The sequence below is a fragment of the Ochotona curzoniae genome, unplaced genomic scaffold (assembly GCF_017591425.1).
Source record: "Ochotona curzoniae isolate NIBS_2020 unplaced genomic scaffold, NIBS_Ocur_1.0 scaffold_2453, whole genome shotgun sequence".
In the NCBI taxonomy this organism is placed as follows: domain Eukaryota; kingdom Metazoa; phylum Chordata; class Mammalia; order Lagomorpha; family Ochotonidae; genus Ochotona; species Ochotona curzoniae.
Window position 1 is genome coordinate 31,364,519 of NW_024467094.1, and position 21,295 is coordinate 31,385,813.

Consider the following 21,295-nt stretch of genomic DNA (forward strand, 5'->3'; position numbering starts at 1 on the left):
AAAGAGCCACCTTCACAGCGGTTAAGAAAGGCTGACTGTGCCATGAGGCTCATGATGCTAAATGGTCCAAAAGCCTTTGGTGGTGTGACAAGGACAAGGAAAAAAAAATACACAAACCACATAACACCATTAAAACCAAAAAAACTTTTTTTCATTTAAAAAAGTATTCTGAACACATAAAACAAGGCAACATCTATTCTTTCTTCTCCTCCTCTGGGATGGGGTCTGCCGGCGGTTCTTCCACCGTGGCACTGTTGCTGTCCGAGCCGGTGTTACTGTCACTGGTTCCTTCCTCGGCCATGCTGTCGACCCCCTCCTGCCCGCTCTCCTTGTCCTCAGGAGTAGACGTGTCTTCTTCGCCATTCTGCTGGCTCTCTGTTGTTTCTTCCAGTTGTGTCTCCTCTGTAATCACACACGGTCACTGTCAGTTCCAGGACAGAGCTCTGCTCTAGCTATGCTGACAGTAGACAGCTGTGCTGTCCACACGGTGGCTACGAGCCACTGCAATGAGCCAGTGCTAGGGGGGAATTTCTCAGCATGCTTACAATGATTTCGGTTGTGAAAATTCACTTCCTAGCCATAATCTTACGACATTTATCTACAGATTAAATACTTTTGAAGAAAATTCAGCTGCTAGATAGAGATATGCTCTAAGTATGAAATGTACACAGGATTTCAAAGTGCATGTGTAACTCCTCTATTTCCAGTGGACAGAGCTACTCTACCTGGCTTTGCACTGAATGAGGAATGAGCAAGTGTGGAAAGAATATGAGGCTGCAATTTCAGACACTTTGTTCAAAGTCATGTGGGGCTGTTTTCTGCAAGAAATTAATAGCACAAGGCTTGATCTAAGAGTCCCAAATAATTTTCCTCAATTTTCTTTCTTGAGCTCAGAGGGCAGAATCTGAGTAAACTGTTGGAGGCCAGATGACAGATGCCTCATGTACAGAAGAGAACACAGAGTGAGGGGACAAAGTTCCTCTCCGGCTGCAAAAAGTGCAGAGAACTGACTTTGATCCTCAACTCATGCTTTCACCACAAAAAAATGTGCTCATGTTCCAGATCTGTTAAGATTTACAAAGTGTCCTACAGAACAGAGGGTTAAATAATAAAACTTGACATTCATCCGTCTAAGGTCTACCTAGAGCAGGTGCTGTGGCGTATCAGGCTGAGCCATTGCTTGGGATGGCACTCCGTGTGCCACGGCCTGGGGTCATCCAGTTCTGCCTCTGTCCCCCTTGCTAGTGCACAACCTGGCACCAGCAGCTCAGGGCTCACACGAGTGCCTGAGCCGCTGCTGTGGGAAAGGCAGACGGAGTCCCTGGCTCCTGTCTGCCCCAGAGACAGAACAGACTCTCTTTACTTTTCAAGTGAATAAAGACGAAGAAATATTAAAACAAACACAAAACAAAAACAGAAACCTAAAATATTTAATCTGCTCAATGAAGCCACTTGGAATGATCTTGTGAGAACATCTATGCTCCATTAAGTGTCCCACTGTCCATCATCTGAGTGCCAAGTACAGCCACTATCCCTTCTGCTGGCAGAGACTGTGCAGTGTGCGTCTGGATACTCCCTGCGCCTTCTCTCAGCTCAGCCCTGCTGACCTGGTGTACCAGGCAGGGTTAAAACTGACAAAAGGCAAGCTGATCACAGAACTTCAAGTAATAATTCATCTGATTAGTACCTGACTGAAGATTTCCATGTTTTTCACAATGGGGGATCTTTTAATCAGGACGACTGGTATACCGGAAGTGTGGTTTTCTAGGACTGGGAGGCCTACCTGTAAAAGTGTGAGGCTTTGTGAGCCAGAGAGGCTCTGCTAGAACTACCCCAGATGCACCACTGTGGACCCTAAGAAGCCACAGAAAAACAGCATGACTGTCCCAGTAAAACCTCACTGGCAAAGTAATGGGGTATTGGCCTGCAGGTTCTACTTTGCCAAAGGTGGTCCTAGACACCAAAGACCATCTGAAGAATAGTGTTGTTGTTAGCAGTTAATCAGGTTAACAGTAAGGGCTAAAATCATGGCTCCACATGAACTCCAGGAACAGGTGTCTGAGTGGCAGGTACTAGAGTACATCAAGGGAGGAGACTGCAGTGAAATCGTTCATCAGAGAGGTGGAGCTAGCAAGCAGCGATGCAGTTCCAGATTCAGGCTTGATTCCAGAGCTGGTACCACGCCACTTGACATTCTCAAGCCAGAGAATGATGGCAACCAGCTTGGGCACAGGAGAGCCCTTGGCTCCCAGACTGAGGACAGCTGCTCAACCTTCCGGTGAAGGCACCAGAGAGGGTGCTGTGTGAGGGACTGACTAGGTCATACAGAGTGGCCTGTGATCGGCTTTTCCGTGGTGGTGCTGCTGGCTCACCTGTCTCCATTGGAATGTTCTCGTCGTCTTTCTTATCCTCGGCCTTGTTGGCCACTTGCTCTTCCTCAGGAACGACGCTGCTCTGAGTGCGCTCGGCCTGCTCTGCCACCTCCTTCTCCCTCTCCTCCTGCCGCTTGCGGGCCTGCTCCTCTGCCTGTGCAATTTCAGCTGCAATTTTCTCCATATCCACTTCTACCTTCAAACCGCACAACTAGTAGTTAGAAAAAAAAAAAAAGAAAACTTTCAGTAATGTCTTTTAAGTTTCTATTCTAGAGAAATCATTTCAGAAATGGGTCTTCTTGCCTACAAAATCACATAAGGGTACTTTTGCAAAGTTCATGGAAAAATGAAATGAAACAATGAATTTTCCATGTACTTTAAAAATTTATTTATTTGAAAGGTAGAGTGTCAGAAAGAGAGGGGGAGAAGCAGGGGGTGAGAAATAGAGAGCCATCTCTGGTTCGCTCCACAAATGGCCCGACAGCTGCAATTCTCAGGGACACAGCCACGCGACATCACACAGCACGCACAGTGAGGCAAGGCCGAGGGTGTCGCGTCACACATCGTGCTTGCATTCTTTTAGGTTATAAAACTGGGTTTATTTGTCTTAATACAAAATATAAGCTGTGAGCTTTAACTAATGAAAGCATTTTGATGGATAAATTTTCTTAAGATGACAACAATTCATAACTTCATGGCTGTTAAAACGTAAGAGGGCTCTTGTACTCACAAGTCTGGCAAAATAGTGTATACTGTATGATACTTCACACTTATACAGTCATGCCAGAAAATGGAATTAATTTTTATAGGGTGAAATTCTTAAGACTCTATAGCAAAATGAACTGTTTTAAAGTGAATAAGCTTCACGAACATTATTTTGGAAAAAGGAAAAAACTCAGCGACAAAGTAGCATATTACATCGATACCCTTTTGAGTTCATTGTTGAATGAATCTGTGCTTTCCAGGAATTTCCTCTTCTTCTCCTGGTGTCGCTCCTCTATTTGAAGAAGTTCAGCTTCCAGCTTTCGCTGCAAGACACACAGCAGGCCTTGGAATCGCTCTCGAGGGCAGAGGTCAGCACACACGCCTCATTTTCTGATGGCCCACACTTTCCAACGTTGGACAAGAAGGGCATTTTCATCTTAAAGTAATTATTATACAAGTCCAGCAAAGATTTTGAAGATATAAAATGTAGCATAGAGGAAGGACTATGGTTAATAAGTGAATGCTAAACAACACTGTTCTATACCTCGGCAATTTTGTGGGAAAAAGAATACTAAGTAAAGCATTAAAGGGAATCTCAAAAGTCCTAAAGTTTATGCATATTACTTGGCAGAAGTATTTTCCAAGGCTCTCTGCTACCACTTTATGAAAAATACAAACTTAATCAAACTCAAGAAAGGTCAACTCCCTTAGCCTCTTTCTGGAATGAGGAGCTGTTTGCTCAGACTGTAGTATTTCACACTACATTCATGCACAGATGGAAGCGCCACGGGTCCTGGGACCGGGGGCACAGGCCTGTTCTACTGTAACGATGCACTGTGAGCTTACCTGATGAACCATGAGGGACTGGACCTGTCGTTTAAGCACCTGCATTCGAGCTGTTGTAACGACGGACCGCACATCTGGCACCACACTCTCACTCAGGATCTCACTAATGAGGCGGTGGTTTCTTTGGAAACGGGCAGTGGCTGTATGCTTCATTGAAAAGCCATCATCATAATCTGGAGGGAACAAGACATTCTGGAAATTAGGTCCCCAGCAGCCGTTAAACAATGTGAACATTGAACTCCTAAGGAAGCCTGGCTCTCATTGGCCCACCATGTGGGCCTGACAGTCTGGGAGTGCTTGGGCACCTACCTGACAGAAACCGCAAAGGACGAAACATGCTCTCTGGCCACGGCACTGGCTTGTCTCACAAAGCCCCTCACTGCTGGTGTCTGAGAAGCATTTGGCTGAAGCACAGGGAGAGCTAACCAGTCATCCCTCAGCCCAGGAGTGGAACTGAAGGCTGTGTGGGATACCAGGAACTGGAGTTCTCTGTTTCACTCTCGTGGACATAACTTAAGGCATTTAACAACTGCTGGACAACATATGGACTGAGTGGTGTCTTTCACCTTGCAGCTCCGTAATATTAAGGTGATGACAATGGCCCATTTGTAAAATCCCCTTAGCCCTACTGAGGAAACACTGTTTCTAACAATAATCAGTTTTCCAGATAGCATTTGTATCTTACTGGAGCATTTTGTAGGAAAAATTAATACGCGACTTTAAATTTCCCTTTTCTCTTTCCACACAGCTCACCCAGCTGTGGGGGTGTAAGGGCAACACCCAGATGTGCACCCCCAGGGTACTGGTCTGGTTTCTGGGCTTATTTTGAATGCTGCACGCAGGTGGGTCCCTAGCTTCAGCCTCTGCTTGTTGTTTCGTTTTCTATGTTATTTGCCTGCTTGGATCAGGCAGCGCTTTCTCTTCAGCAACACATATTGCCACAAAAGCCTCTCAGCTCCCTGCTCCTCTGTGTGCCCCCACACTTCAGGAAACCCTGCTGCGCAGGCAGAGCCCAGCACCCCCTTACCAGGCATGCCTTCCTAAAATTCATCCTCATTAACTTTAGAGCTTAAAGAAAACCAAAAACAATAAAAAAAAAACCAAATCTTTCTGTTCACTTTGAATTATTTCTTCAGATGATGTATTAGCAGGGTAAGAGCCAGAGTTTTTACAAAACGGAATGAAAATCAGCTTTTCACATGTAAGTTATATATAGCACATGCTGCATTTACCTGGGCAATCCTTTTGTTGATATTTCTTTGCTTTTGTTTTTCACCTGCAAGGTCCCAGGCTGAGCAGCGGCAGGGGAAATGAAGTCGGACTTCTGGACCTGCCCTTCCTTGTCCTTCAGTTTTCTGCTTTTGGTGGGGGGCAGGGCTTGCCTTTGCTAGTTATCACCCCACTCAGCAGCTGCTCACTCACTTGCAGTCTCCACAATGTCTTCTAGGAGGCCTGGGCTGCCTACCATCCCGTGTGACTCGGAGGTCCCTGACAAGTCTTCCTCTGCCCAATGTCTTGCAAGAGAGTGTCCCAATAATATTAATATTAATACTAATACTAACAATAACATACCAATGTCATTATTATTACCTGTCCTTCCTTCCTAACAGCTTTCAGGGTCTGGCCTATACCTCAACAAGGGAAGTTTGAGACAGCTCCTTAATGAATCTCTGCAGTCCTCATGTCCATGCTGCTACCTCCCACTTGACGGAACTATTTTTAAGAAAGGTTTATTTAATTATTTATTGCAAGACAGAGTTACAGGGAGAGGGGTAGAGAGTGTTCTTCCATCCACTGGTTTACCACAATGGCCAGGGTTTGGGCAAGGCTGAATCCAGGAGTCTGGAGCTTCCTTTTGGTCTCCCACTTGGGTGCAGTGGCCCAAGCGCTTGGGTAACCAGCGTGGGATGGCCCAAGGACTTGGACCCCTGCACAATGGGAGACTCAGTGTAAATTCCTGGCTCCTGGCTCAGCTCCAGTTATTGAGGTTGCTGTTTGGAAAGTGAACCAGCGGATGGAAAATGCTGTCTCTTTGAATATCTGCCTTCCAAATTAAAAAAAAAAAATCTTCTTTAAAAAATAAGTGATCTTCTTGATGTTTTTGTGGCTTTCTCCTTGTGCCTTCGACCTTTCCCAAGTAACGGCAGCACAAAGAGAGCATTCCAGTGTGGCTCCAGCATGCCGGGCATGCAGCTATCTCCAGTACTATACAGTGGAGGAACCTGCCCAGCTAAAGGCACAGGAGAACGGGTTGAAACTCTGCTGCCTGTCTGGGTGTGAAGTCTGCGTAGCTGTGCCCTCAAAAGCTCATCATGCCCAGTCCCGCTGGGCTTCTGAGCAACTGGAAAGGGGATTTCATGCTTCTACCCATTCAGTAACGCTCTCCCTTTGGAGCCTTTAGCTCAGATGTAGGACATCAACAAGAAAGCAGGACATAAGTAAGTATAAGGCACTTAGACTTTAAAAGACAGTTGAGTGACAGTGACTCATAAAACCTTTTACATATTCTGAGAAAAAGCATTTTGATAAACACGCAGTGGGTTTTGCTATCTTCTGCACTGAAATGGCTATTTTCTTTTCTTGTGGAAAACTTACACAGGTCTTGCCCAAAATAATCAAGATACTGAAGTGACACTTAAATAATGCTTTGTCTTTTGTTTAGATCAAGAATTAAAAAGTTGGGAGATTTCTCCTATTTTAATTCCCAGAGAAAGCACAGATACAGCCTCCCTTTCTTTACCGTCCGGGTCTTCTGCGGGCTGGATGCTCATGTAGGGCTCCCCTTTCTCCATGCGAGACTGTCTCTGTCGGCTTTCCTCCTCCAGGGCGGCCTCGGCACGACTTTTGGCGTTGATGTAAGCAAGGTATGCGGGGGAATTGTGATAGGCCTTCATGGACTCATTGTACTCGATCTGAAATGTAAATGGTCCCCGGTCTTAACAACTCTGCAGGTTACACTCTATGCCTGTGCTGTCATGCCTGAATATCAAAAGAGCTGATAAAAACAGGGTGCTTTTATAGATGATGGATGTGAGGCCTAGAGACATTAGGTGACTTAGATGAGGCTCACCGGATCACATGGCTGCCTCCGCTTTCTTCTGGGATCTGAGGCTAATTTTTCTTTCTTTTAACATAAATAACAGGCCAACGTTCTTAAATTGCATCTATGACTCTGAACTCGCCCACCTTACCTTCTCTGCTTCGTACTCGTTTAAATACTCTTGTTTCTCTTCATCGGTGAGATCTCGCCACATGCCACCAATAATCTTTCCAATCTCCCACAACTTTAGGTCAGGGTTGGAAGCCTTTACTTGGTCCCAGACCTTAAAAAGTAAACAGCAAATTTCAATATTTGTGCCTAAGTTCATGGCTCTCTGAATACTTTTAAACGTGGACACTTTCAAACACAAACAAAAGCAGCAGGGAAAATATCAAATTCCTATGTACACATCAGCCTGCTTCACAATTATCAAAAGTTGGTTAATCATGCTTCATTTTTATTCCACTAAAATTTTCTTTAAAAATGAATTCTACTTATTTGAGAAACAGGGACAGAGACCTTCTACTTGCACCTTTGCTCCCCAAAGGCCTGCTGGGGCCAGGGCAGGGAACCCCGATGGGGTCTCCCTGAGGTGGCAATCACCACCTGCTGTCTCCAATAGGGAGCATTTGCAGGAAGTTGGCATCAACAGCAGAGATGGGACTGGAACCCAGTCTCCCTGGTGTGAGATATCCAGCCAGGCCAAATGCTTGCCCCTTGCTGGATTATTTTAAAGATGATGTCAATTTCATTTACATATTCTTTAATTTAAAAAAAAGCTATTTTTATTGGAAGGGCAGATTTAGAGAGAGAAGGAGAGAGAGAAAGAGTCTGCATCTGCTAGCTCATCTCCCAAAGACCGCAACAGCTGAGCCCATCTGAAGCCAGGAGCCAGGAGCCAGGAGCTTCTTCCGGGTCTCCAACATGGGTGCAGGGTCCCAAGGCTTTGGATCATCCTCCTCTGCTTTCTCAGTTCATAAGCAGGGAGCTGGATGGGAAGAGAAGCAGCCGGGATAAGAACCCGTGCTCATATGTGATGCTGACACTTGCAGGTGCAGGATTAGCCAGTGGAACCATTGTGCTCAGCCCCAAATCCTATAATTTCATAGGCCAAGAATATCTCCAGTCACTGCAGACTCTTAAGATAAATGTACTCAGTAACACAGCTGATGTTTCTAAAAGTTCATGTGCCTTTTAAAAGGGAATTTAATTTTCAGAATACAGATAATAATAATAATAAAACAACAGGTTAAGTATGGTCTCAAATTCTTACATTCCTAATTAGCAGCTAAAATATTCTTTAATAATGAAACTGGCTATATATGTATATTTTAATTAGAGAGTAATGCAGGTTCATCATCAAAACATTAGAAAACTGGGGCCAGTGTGGTGGCTTAACAGGTAAGTACTGTTATCCCAAATGTATGCCAATTTGTACCCGAGCTGCTCCACTTTCCATCCAGCTCCCCGTCTGTGGCCTGGGAAAGCAACAGAGGATGGTTCAGGTCCTTGGGACCAACCCTGCACACACGTGGGAGACCCAGAGGAGCTCCTGGCTTCAGATTAGCTCAATTTAGGTTAAGCTATCACAGCCATTTGGGGACTAAACCAGCAGATGGAAGAACCTTTTCTGTGAAATTCACCTTTTAAATAAAATTAGATCTTTAAGAAAAAAATAATTTGAAAGTCTGAGGAAAAAAGTAAAGGTGTCAATAAGCTTATTATTGCTTAAATAACCACCGTCTTCCAGGCTTTTCTCCCCACTTAAAAGTAACAAGTGGTTGCTACTATTTTTATTTTAAAAATAAGGTATTAATACACTTAGTACTGCATTTCTTCTATCTCTTAACATTTTTCTCATGCCATTAAATAATATTCTCTGAAGAAAACATTTTTCTATCTACAGAACATTCTATTGTAAGGATCTTAAAAGCTGACTTCATCATGCTCCTCTAGCGTTAGAGTTCTGAAATTTCAAATTACAATAAGCTCCTTAGCAGCTATGTTTTTACCCTTGCCCCTTACTCTGTGCATACATGCCAGCTCGGTCTGGCTGCAGCCGGCCTAAGGCAAAGGGACGGCACTGGCTGCCCTTCCTCCGGCCCCGGTCCCGGGTGCCTACCTTTCTGCTGTACCTCATGTAGGGCATCAGCGGCTTATCTGGTGGCTTTGGGGGTTTTGGAATCGTAATACCAGAGGACGCCTATAAAAGAGTTAAAACACATTCATTATTCGACTGCAGGGAGTTCACCGGCAAGCTGAGTGTCCCTTAAAAAATTCTAATCCGCCTTTCTTCTACTCGTCCATCGATAAAGATTCCTATATTCTCTCCACTGAAAACACCTAGCACTGCAAATTCAGAAATGTTCACATCAAAGAGAAGTAACTTTAAGCACGTAATGTTTAAGGTTTTACTTGGCAATTGAGTGCCACTGTTTTGACAACCTGCTGTAAGAACAAATGATGTATTACATAATAATCCATACATGGAAAAATACGGTTATGTATCAAGCATCTCACATTGAGGACATTACCTGGCACCCTTCTATTTTGCTCAATGACCATGATACATACAGTCAACGCTTGATTATCTGTAGCAGGCTCTGAACCCTTAGCACTTAGCACACACACACTGCCTAGGGGACCCTGGATCTCCAGGTGCTACCCCACAACTGTGCATGTCATACAAGCAATAGCAACATAAAGACTACACTCCAAATTCAAATACCAAAAAGGAAGGGGAGGGAAAAAAGAAAAAAGAAAACACCTTATTTCCCTTGCTGTGACCACAAGTTTCATTTCTCTTAAGATTCTATGTCTGTGATCTAGCAGTTTTCTTAGAAAGGAGATAAGAAAGTACTAGCTGCAATCACCGTCTCTGTCCTTAGTCCCAATCACAGGGCCCACAGCATGCAAGTCTCCCAGCCTGGGGGTGGGTTATGCTATTTCTGCACTCTTGTGTCAAAAAGCTCCATGCCATTAAATGATTTCTGGTTTGGCAGAAAAAAAAAAAAAACAAAAAAAACAGGAGAAGGGAGGACATGATGCACAGGAGGAAATAGCAGAGAAGAGAAGGAGATGGAGGGGAGTTATTGTCTAAAAAGTTAAAAAGTGAGAGAAAAAAATTTATGAAGGAAGGGAATGGAAAAAGATGAGCAGAGCTGTAGGTTAGGCAAGGGTGTGCCAGACTGTCTCTGGTGAGCTGGGACCTGGCCTCCCAAGGGGGCCTATTTCTGAACTTCTTGGTCTTAACACACACGACCACAACTGATTAAGGACCCGGAATAAGAAAAATTAATGCCTAGTTATATTTACTGTCTAAATTTTGGGGAGACCCTGGGAACTGACTCTACATGCCAGGGTGGGGAAAAAAAAACACTGGCTTTCTTTAATTACCAAAAGACAGGGTTGGTCCGTCCGAGAAAACTTCAGGGAACATCGGTTTTTTGCCCCTCTGTGGGTGCTGTGATGAAACCCTGAGGACACTGGGACCCCTTCAGAACCACAGCTCTCACCGCCTCTTGTCACTGCCACCAAGACAAGCTGCCTCGTCCATTGGAGCCTGGCTCTGTCCCAGATGCTCCCTAGTAACGCCTCTTGGCACTCACACATGAGCTGTTAGCAACCCCCTTGAGGCAGCATTCTTTCTTCCTGTGTATCAGCACACCTCATGCTGCTGTCCGCACAGCCCGACCCTGAGTTCAGCCAGTAGTGGTCCATGCAGTGAGGCGAGTTCTGGGAGACTGGAACTGCTCAGTAGGGCTGTGTGAGCACCCACTCAAAGGAGGAGACCTCCTTCAGGGTTTGCAAGAGTTCTTTCAAGGGGAAGAGGAGGAGCCCTTCCTCTAAGGCTAACCCTCATGTCATGGATGCAGACAGAGGCATACTCAAGCTGGCCTCTCCACAGAAGACATATCCAGCTGCTTGCTACATAAACCTTTTTGGGATGAGTTACAGATCACGTAGGGCTCATGGCCCATCAATGTAAAGAACACTACCACACCTATACTTACAAGTTTAAGAATGAGTTAAAAGTGAAACCCCTTGGCTGCCTGTTCACAAAGGAAGGTATATGGTAATCTACACATTGAGACCATGTTCTCATGACACTGATCAACTTACAATCACACAAAACCCAACAACTGGCTGCCCCAGGAACCTCAACAGATTCACACAGCTGCACACGGCCAATTTATTTAACATCCCAGACAGCTTTTTGCAGTATCTGAAGACACTTCTTCAGTCTTCTAAAAGGAAGCAGTTTCCACTGAACACAGTTTAACCTTTTCTTGTAAAGAGCTAATTGGAAACCACCACCACTGACTGTCCTGCTGGAGAGGTGAGAGCTGGGTCTGGTTCTGACCTAGTGGCCCAGGGCTTATGCTTTTGGAGTTCCAGTTTCCTTTTTGAATCTTTCTCTGTTGCCATTAGGAAACCCACCTCTAGTAGCAAGTTTCTCTCTAGAAATTTCTGTTTCTGACTCAGGTATGGGGAAAAACAAGTTAATTAAACTTGTGAGAATATTGTTTCCCTAGGAATAAGGTTCTAGGGTGTCTCTTGTGAATAAAGTCTACAGTCGAATAGAATTTGTCTTGGCTGTCTAGGTACTGGCGCTCTTTCAGAACATTTAGCTGTCTCTCTGCTGAGGTCTCATTTATGGGTTCTCTGTTAGCGTAGAAATCCCAAGTAGTAGAGAAATATGCTATTTATGATGTTTTGCCTTAATCTTTTTACATCTGTACTTACAGAAAATGCTGTTTATCATCTGAATGGAAAATTGACTAGAAATGAATTCCAGCTCACTGTTATCACCAGGAAGGTTTCTGCCTGCTGCGGAAAGCTCTTGGTTTGAGACAATTCCCCACCTATGCTGGAGTCTCCAGGGAAAGCCACTGTTCTGTACACACGAAGCCCACACAAGCTTCCCCACAGGGCGCCACAGACTCACGCCTCAGGTTACCCATGAAGGCCATCTGCAAACATCCAACAGAAGCCTGCTGCCCAAAATAAGGTGTAACTGGGGTCATCCTAAGATGCTTTTCTGTCGAGATCAGTTGACAGGACAATCACACACATACCACACACACACGGCCAGCAGCTCTCCTATACTTATTTACCCTGAAACTAGTGCCACTTGATAAGCTGGGTTCCTCACAGGGAACAGGAGCAAGAGGATGGCCAGGGTCCAGGGCCAGGCTCTACCCTCTCCCTCCTGTCTCTACTGCATGATCTTACTCTACTTACATAAAACCCCCACCACTACAGCTAAACCAACAATTCTGAGAGACCAAAAGGTAAATTTTCTAATATAGTGAACATTTCTATTCCATTAACACAGATAATCAAGAGCTGACTGTATAGAATTTAACCATTCTCTGGTTATTACATTAACATGAATGATCTAAAACAGATTCTGCTTGTTGGTCAAAGTAAAACGTTCTTTGTCATTTGATAACCTTGTCTCCCCTTACATTTGTGAAAATACATTTAGGTCAAGGAAAACATGTACTGATGCAGATAAAGATGGTATGCATTGTCAAATGCATACATACACACACTCGTCAGAATTACTTTCAGATACCATGAAATATCCATGGCACATAAAACTTGATATGAAGCACAAATTACACAGAAACAATGAAAATATTTAGACAACCAAACCCTATCAAGCTAAGCAATATGCTTACCAAGACAGACATAATATTTGATAGTTACAAGCTTTAGCTTGGCTGCTTGCAGAGTAAGAGGGCTGTTGTGATATCAACTGAAGGCACTTAACTATTATTTGTGAACACAGAAGTTGAAAGCCAGGTATTAAATTTTACAGCCATTCTGGGTTGTATAAATTCTTACAAACATCACATTCGGGTGTATATTTGACTTTTGGATTTATGTGTATTCATTTATTTTTCAACAAGTCACTCTTACATTCTTTTCAGTATTTAAGATAATTTTAAGATTGAAAACTCAGCCTCTTCATTCAATTTTACATTTTAAATTTATCACTTACATAAATGCCCTAAGCAGGAGAAAGCACACTCCTGTGTACTCCTGTACTTCCCTGTATAATCACGTGGTCTGATACCTGAGACCAATTCACTCAAACTCCACTCGGCAATTCTTCGAGGCAGCATGAAAGTCTTCTCTTTTGAATTACAGAAATGAATCTCACATGGTCCATTTTAAATCCAAAAGACAAATAATTATGTGTAGCAATTCAACTTGGTAGGTCAGCCAAAAGCTTTCTAGTCCTCAAAAGCCAGGTCTGAAAGCCTGGCTAATACTAAGAAACCGAGTCCTTCAGAGTAAAGCTAATTACCTGAGAAAAATGAAAGACACGCATCATTTCACAAAGACTATTTCAACCATAAGAAATTCCCAGTTTGTCTACATACAGCGTAAGCATTAAGAGCTCAAGATGTAACCCTACCGACCATCAAACAGAATGAATTTTTCTTTTCTTTCATATACATATCCAGGTATCATTTTTTTTTTTTCCAGTGTAAGGCCGTACAATGAATGTTGAAAAGCCAGGTTAGATTTTTTTGTTTTTAATGGCTGTGCTTTTGATTAACAAGGACCTAACTGAAGGCATTTCTGATCAACTCCAGTTGTCTGCCGGATGCTGTAATAGTTGATTCTCCTACCGTGACCCGGCTGTTGGTGCCCGGGTTCCCTCCCAGCCTGTAGTTGTTGTAGGCGAGATGACTGTATGGATTGTATCCCACAAACCCTGGTGTGCTGGGCATTTGCTGATGGAAACAAATGAGACAAAAACACGAATGAGAAATGAGCTCAAACGAGGGAAACACAGAAATGAAAAATGATCTGCATATGGCATGCAAAAGCAACCTGAATTTAAAACAAGCAATGATGTGTTGTCATTGTCTTTTTCTTTCACTGAGGAGATTAAATCTTTCACTAGGAGACCGGTCTGTGTTTGTTCTGTCCTTTTGGCTGGGTTTTGGGGTGTCTGCTTTGAGACAAGCAACAGACTCCAGTGTTTCCAATTTCTAGGGCTATGTCATGCTCACAGTGTGATGTTAACAACTCGGTGACATGCGATGTCTGAGTAAGGCCTCAAGTGTGATAAACACTACATGCAAAACAGAACACGGTTTGTTTGACACTATGTGGATGCCACCAATGTATCCATCTACCAGAACAAGTAAAAACAAGAAATGGATCTGCTTTCAGACAGTTTTAAATCATTTTATATAAAGTGTGAAATGTGAAGAGACTTGAATCAGGAAGCCAGGAGTTGTCAATTGTGGGGGAGGGGAACATGTTGAATTCAATGGATGTCACATACATGATTTCAAAACAAAGACTTGTAAGAAATGCATGGATTTCATTCTTGGGTACTAGCTCATCTTTTAACCCACTCTGTCATGAGCTTTCTCTTCCATATCTTCTTTGCTTCATCTTCCATAAATCAACCATGAACATTTTCTGCAATTAGCGTTATTGTGAACTACTTCCTTTTGGCTGACAGACTTGAACTTTTCATCTAGTTTTCTGATAGTGCTCATCCTTTTTAAAACACAGCTGCTCACTGTGTCAAGAGTTCATGTCTTTCTCTGAACTTTATGTTGATGTAATCAAAGATGGTCTCCAGTATAGCAGAGACCTCAAGGTTAATACAATGACATTCAATGTTCATGAAAATCAAGGCATAAAAACAATGTAGCAAGTAGAGACCCAAGTGTTTTTACCCAATGAAACTCAATTAAAAACAACTGACATTAATCTCAATTGTATATGCAATGAGCAATATCAGTCCTGAATTGTGTAACAAAACATGTGTAATACCTCCCAACTAAGCTACAGTTCTTAGGAAGTAAAATACAATCTCCCCAAACATGCCACTGAACATATCCTTAGTGTTCCAAAGACATTCAAGCAATTCTCACATTTGATACAACGGAATAATCTCTAGTCTACACAGTTAAGAGAAGACGCAAACTAAGCATATTTAAGCAGGCAAAAACACAGATGAAGTATCAAAGGCATAAAGAAGTGGTATAATTGGGTGGATGGTAGAAGCAGTGGGGGTGATGATGGTGACAGCAGTAATGAGGGAAAAAGGAAGGAAAAGAATTCATTCAGCATTCATTCTTTTTGGATGTTCTTATTCCTAATCTTCTACATGTTGTGTGTCAATGTGAAATTATAACGGTAAAGCAATATTAGCAGAGAGAGGCTTAAAGAAATTCCTTTCTACCTGCAAGGAGTCTTAAGGAGACATTTGGTTTCTGAAATATTTTCATCTCAAAAAATCAGGTTTGTCCTCAAGATACTACACAGTGCTAGAAGCAGTGTTCATGTGGAAACACCACCATCCTAGGCTGCATGATGAGAATCGCTGTTCCACGTTATTAAGCAATAATGGTAGAAAATAAAGTAATTAAAAAAAAAACCATGGAAACTACAGCATAATTGTACCATTTCCAAAGCCGAATCACAAGATTCATTCTTTGATGTTAGAATCTCAATTGTTCAACTTCCACCTGGACAGCCACTAGCAGAGTGCCATGCAGATGGACATTAGGAGTGTTCTTTGGTTTAGGAAAGAAAACGAAGCAAGAGCAGGACTCTCCCGGCTCCTGGCATTCAGTTCAGGGAGCCTTATGCTGAACTAAGAAGATAGGATACAGTATCTCCTTTGGAAAGCACCTCACTAAGGAGAGACAGACTGTTGATAAACATAACTGAAACGTGTGTGTCTGAGTGTTTAAAAAAACCTAGTGGAGAAAACAAAATCACAAGAGAACCTAACAGGCAGTGAGAAGCAGAGTAGCTTGAACTTCAGATAAAGGGAATGAAGCAAGGACTAACATCTGATCATGTCAGCAATGTTTCTTCAAAAACAAGCAACACCTCTGTCTCCTAAAAAAAAAAAAAGTCAACAAGGAAGTCATCTCAAGGAGGCCTTGGTAAAGTCTATTTTGTGGGGTGGATGATTATTTTCCATGCTGACCAAGCTGGGTCAGAGCTTGCTGGGTGAAAAAGCTAGTTCATGAAGATTATGTAGAACTTTTGAAATAAAACAATCCCCAGGCCAATCACAAACTACGGAGCGGAGTAAAATCCAATCGCAAAATCTGACCCACAGATAATGAGATCCTCACTTGGAACAGCTTGAAAATAAAGGTTTACAATGAGACAGTCTGTAGGACTAGAAGCTTTATTGTTTGATTCAGTATGGAAATTCTAGATATAGAGACAAGAAAGGAGAGAAAAATGTAACCAGTTGAAGGTTAGGTTTAAAAAAAAAAAAACAAAAAAGAAAAAAGCCAGAATGAGCATTCACTCAGTATCAACTTAAAACTCTTACTAGAGAAGATTCGGAAAGAAGTGTCAAACCTGTCACCTAACTGTCATTAAGAAAAATAAGTGAATAAATAAACAAAGCAAGTAAATCTTAGGCTAGGAGGTAGGAATTTCACAGTATGTTTCTTTAAGTGTTGGGGCTGGTTCAAGGTCAGAGAGTTATTTTATTTCGTAGGAAATCTGTTTTTTTTTTTTTAGCTGAATTTCTCATCCTGCTGCTGTGATGACTGAGTGCCTGTCACTGGAAGACATCTGGGTGTTTGTATCAAGGCCAGACTTGGCTATTACATTAACAAGAAAATTAAAACTTACTGTTGCAGGAGCTGGGGTGGGAGGTGGGGCATAAGATGGTCTTTCTGTTTGAAAGAAAATAAATAACTTCTTGTAAACAACTGAGATATAATACTATGCAACAAAACTACCAATGGTCCTGTTTTGAAGAAAAAAAAAATGAGAGTATTTTGGAATTCCCACTTGCTAGGGCATTAAGTCTCTTATTAACATAGATTGACAAATATAAAAATTGAAACTTACTTGACATTTTGGAAGGTTAAGTTCTCAGTTCCTTAAGAATGAATCTGACTGAGACACTAAAATAAAAAAAAGGAAAAAAAGGAAAAAAAAAAAAAAGAGAATCAAAACTCGGCAAGCACGAGAGAAATGTTTCCCCTAAAGAAAAGGGCAGCTGAACTGGCACGTTTGAGTAAAATTACATTATTTCTCAGGACTCAAGCCTTTCGCAAATTAGTTCTTGTAGGTCCTCTGCTTAGAATTAAATGACTAAGGTAAGTGACTGGGGATATTTAAATATCAAATGTACTTTCGGGTTTTAGCTTGCTAGTGAGCCACCTCTGCATGGTCACCACCATGCTGATTTCATGCACACATGCCATCAGACCGGCGAGACGACAATGATGGCAGAAGGTGGAGGAGCGTTGTTTCCACACCGACAAGGCCCGCCAGATGCTGCCAGCTTCCTCATCGCGGTTCTGCCTTGCTTTTGGGCTAATGACTTGTGTTCCCACAGGTCAGCATTTTACTCCTGAAGGCACTTGCAAAAGCTAGCTGGCTTCATAAAGGTTTCCCATCCATTTAAAGTGTCAACAACTTCAGAATGGCTGGACATGAGCTTAGGGAGACTACCTGCAAAACTCTTATTCAACCTTCAAGTCCCATTTCTTGTCTACTCCCATCTAATTTACATAAATCTGTGACACTGTAAGTTTTTTTTTAAACCTGCCAATTCGGCTGGGTGGGAAGAGGCATTATCTAATTTAGCACACCATTCCCAGATTCCAGTGCCATTCTTGATAAATTTTGTCATAGTCTGACCGGGCTGACAACACACCCAGACTCACATTAGTTCCTGTCATCAATATACATCACTGATAGTAGGAACAAAGGGACCCCCCCCAAAACAGGCACGTTTTAGAAGACAAACTTCCAAGACTCCAGGAGCACTTTCACCTAACATGATGTAAAACAAACATGATTTTCTGTTCTTACTTTGCACACTGGGCAACTGACCTGAAGGAAAAGGATGAAGAGCCATGAGTGGCTTTATAAAGTCCAGGCAAAAAAAAAAATCTCTGACTTTGTAAGCCAATTTTCTTTCTACTGCTAGCAGTGGAGGAACTGTCAGCATCCAGTTAGGCTTGGCGGTGTGGAACCCTGATGGAATCAGCCACCAGCTCCCTGCTTCATTATAAACACTTTCAAAGCCCCTGTTCTCCCGCGCTAGCATCTAGGTTCTAAGCCTGGGCTCGGCCACCTGCCCACCACTGACCCCATTCCTGCAGTCAGGGAGCTCTTGGTGCTGTCCCATTTTACATATCCTAAAAGGGAAGCTGCCAGAGTTCAAGTAAGTCGACCAAAGCCAAAGAGGCAGAGCCGGGTTTCAAACCCGGGCCCAGGAGCTCCGCGCTCTGCCTCTTCAAGCCACCCCCACATTGTGGGGCGCTGCCTGAACCCCGGGTTCCCCTTCCGGGGGTGAGGGCCCCGAGCCACCTCGGAGGTCGCTTCCTTTACGTCTGTCGGGGGGGGGGGTGGGGAGGGCGCCTCTTTAACCACCACCCCAAAGCGGGGGCTTACAGCGGGAGGTGTGCATGGGACCAATTTCGGGGTGAGCGGAAGGGACCAGCCTGGCCCGTAGAAGGGCCCCCCAGTGAGCTCTCCCTCCCTACGCACGCACCGCTAGGCCTCAAGGAGGCCTCACCGGCCCCCGGCTCCGGCCCCGCAGGCAAGCCTGACCCCCAACAATCCCCGGGAACTCGGGGTTCCGCCAGACAGAGGCACCGGGACTCGCCACCCTCTCGACCAGGTCGGACCCACTCGGAAACACTCACCCGCGGGCAGAAAAAGCGCCCGCAGCTCCGGCTTCGCTTCCCTTTGTCCCGCGCACGCCCCGCCCCTCGCGTCCGGAGCTTCCGCACTCGCACTTTCCACACTTTTCGTAATTTCTTTCTGGGCTCCACAGACTCGCTTAAAAAAAAAAAATAAACCTGCTTCCGAGTTCGCGGCGATGTTTAGTGGCGTCCAGGATATATATTTTTTTCAGGCCTGGTACGTTCCGCAAAGCTCCATGAATCAGGACCTTTAGCCCACCGGGCGCCGATTCGTCACGCCGAAGAAGGCGGAGGCGGCCGGATCCTGAGATAGGCCGGGCTCCGGCGGGCCGTGAGGGACCGGGGCGGGAGGAGGCGAGTGCTTCCCCGGGGCGCAGGCGACCGCAGCTTCGGCTTCCGACGCAGGAGTCGCTCTAGGGTGAGGCCGCGCGGACTCTGGCTCCGACCGCGGCCGCCCCCGCCGGGGCTTCCGGCTGTGTCGGCGTCGGTGTGAGCCGGAGGACCTCGGCTCGCGGCGCTTCTGGGGTCTCTGGGGTGCCTTGTGGGCTTAGCAGCCGCAGGTTTCCGAGTCGAGGGTGCTCGCGGGTCCTTGCCTCCCCTGAGCCGCCTTCGCCTCTGCGCCCCCCCACGTGCCGCCTCGGCTCCTCTGCCCTTTGGGATCTGGCTCAGCCGTGTCCTTGTGAGGCCCTGCAGGGTGTCCCCCGCCGCCTCAGTGCTCCACCTGCCTCTTACTAGTCCAGGGGACCTAAGCCCGTCTGTCCATCTGTGTGTGTCACCTCCAGTGGAGGTAGGAGGTATTGGGAATGAAGGTTCCGTGGCCTGCACTGGTCAGTCTTGCCAGTGGCCCGTGCCTGCTAAAAGGCCTTGACCCCTGACCAGATGCACAAAATACGAGGCAGCTTTCTGGTCTACTCCAGCTAGGGTTCCGATCTACCAAATAATGAGGATGTTTGTTTCCTGGAGCAGGTAGCTGAGGTGTTAGGGCCTCGCCCAGTTGGTGAGCCGTATTGCTAGCTGGTGACCCAGCAGGGACAACTGGAATCACTGTCTACCCCTCCTGTATGAAAGAGAGTCAAGACAGTATGGGGGTGGGGGTGGGGTAGGGGAGACCAAAGAAGTCTGTAGGGGCTAAGGGACAGTCTGAGAGGTGTTTTAGATGATGTCACGTTTGCACAGGAAAGCATTAAAAGATGGATGGAAATTGCTGGAAGGGCCTAATCGGGGCTCCAGCTTTGGCTGTTTGGGCCTGGTTTCACCCCTGCCTTTGAGGTTTCCTGGGGAGGACTGGACCAGGGCAGTTGGAACATGCTTGGTTGTGGCATCTCTAGATGCAGGAGGCCTCTGAGGAAAAGCTGCAGTCTTGCCTGCTGGGAACCATACTTCCTGCAGGGGGCAGAGGGTGGTGGTAGCAGGGGGCAGGCAGGGAGGGAGGGCTTGAAGGGGAGCTGTGATATTGGTGCTCTAGCTCACCTGGGTTTTACTCGAAGGTCACCTTTTTACAAGGTGTCTCAGACCCACTTGAAGTGCCAGCCCATTCTTGGACCAACCCTCCACTCTCTGTTCACGGCCATGCTGTTTGTGTAGCTCTTGGTCCCGCCCAGCACCCCATTCATTTTGCCTTCATATGTGGTTTGCTGTCTGCACAGCATGCATGCTGCTAGAGGCAGGGACTTTCAGCATCATCAGTGGTGCAGGTTCCTTTGTGTGCCCTTTATTTACACAATCAATACGTGTATGACTCGTTCCTGGCTTAGGTCTTCAAGTCCTACAAATGTAAAACCTTAAGAAAGGAATCAAGTAGGCAGCAGAGACTAGCTGATCCTGAAGATTTTAAAACTGAAGAATGAAGTACCCAGCACACCAAACTCTTACCTATACTGAGTTTTTTTCTCCTTAAAATGCCAGATTGGGGCCGGGCATGATAGCCTAGTAGTTAAAGTCCTCACCTTGAACGTGCTGGGATCCCATATGGGTGCTGGTTCTACTTCCCATCCAGCTCCCTGCTTGTGGCCTGGGAATGCAGTCGAGGACGGCCCAAAGCCTTGGGATCCTGCACCCATGTGGGAGATCTGGAAGAAGCTCCTGGCTCCTGGCTACAGATTGGCTCAGCTCCAGCCATTGCAGCCGCTTGGGGAGTTAACCATCAGACGGAAGACAGAAGATCTTCCTCTCTGTTTCTTCTCCTCTCTGTATATCTGCCTTTCCAAGAAAAATAAATTTTAAAAATCTAAAAAAAAAAAAAAAGCCAGATCGAACAATCTTCCTGTCCAAGGGTGTTTGTGGAGCCCAGGAGACAGACTTGGGGAATCGTGGTTATTCCTAGACAATAACGATGGCAGTATTTATATAGCTGTTTAAAGTAAGGTAACTATGGTTACCATTGCCTTTCACACCGACCCAGTGGTAAACCCCAGAGAGTCGTGGGCCATAGGATTTGGATTTTCTTTCTGGCAATGCGATCCAGAGAACTGATGTGAGCTGTTTGTGTCCTTGACACTACTACTTACACATGCTTGGGGTTCTCCTCTCAGGACCGGAAGCCAGGGGCCTGCCTTATAACATGGCAGGTTAAGCTGCAGCATGTCCTGCTGGCATCCCATGTAAGCATTGGTTCAGGTCTCTGTTGCTCCACTTCTGATCCAGTTTCCTGCTGG

The 21,295-nt window shown here is 44.9% G+C and overlaps 1 protein-coding gene across 3 annotated transcripts; it reads right to left on the bottom strand.

Moving 5' to 3' along the window:
- Positions 1–126: 126 nt before the first annotated feature.
- SMARCE1 (SWI/SNF related, matrix associated, actin dependent regulator of chromatin, subfamily e, member 1) lies at positions 127–18,816 on the bottom strand. 3 transcript variants are annotated; one of them, XM_041000432.1, is made up of 11 exons: positions 18,642–18,816; positions 16,831–16,886; positions 16,609–16,652; positions 13,611–13,715; positions 9,086–9,166; positions 7,115–7,246; positions 6,664–6,835; positions 3,924–4,096; positions 3,299–3,400; positions 2,373–2,583; positions 127–402 (listed from the first exon to the last, which is right to left on the bottom strand). In XM_041000432.1, the coding sequence occupies exons 2-11, from the start codon at positions 16,835–16,837 to the stop codon at positions 194–196; spliced, it is 1,236 nt and encodes a 411-aa protein (XP_040856366.1). In that variant the 5' UTR covers positions 16,838–16,886; positions 18,642–18,816; the 3' UTR covers positions 127–193. The 3 variants fall into 3 exon arrangements, with proteins under 3 accessions (XP_040856366.1, XP_040856368.1, XP_040856367.1); XM_041000434.1 differs by lacking the exon at positions 13,611–13,715; XM_041000433.1 differs by lacking the exons at positions 16,609–16,652; positions 16,831–16,886 and having other exon boundaries at positions 18,642–18,811.
- Positions 18,817–21,295: the final 2,479 nt, after the last annotated feature.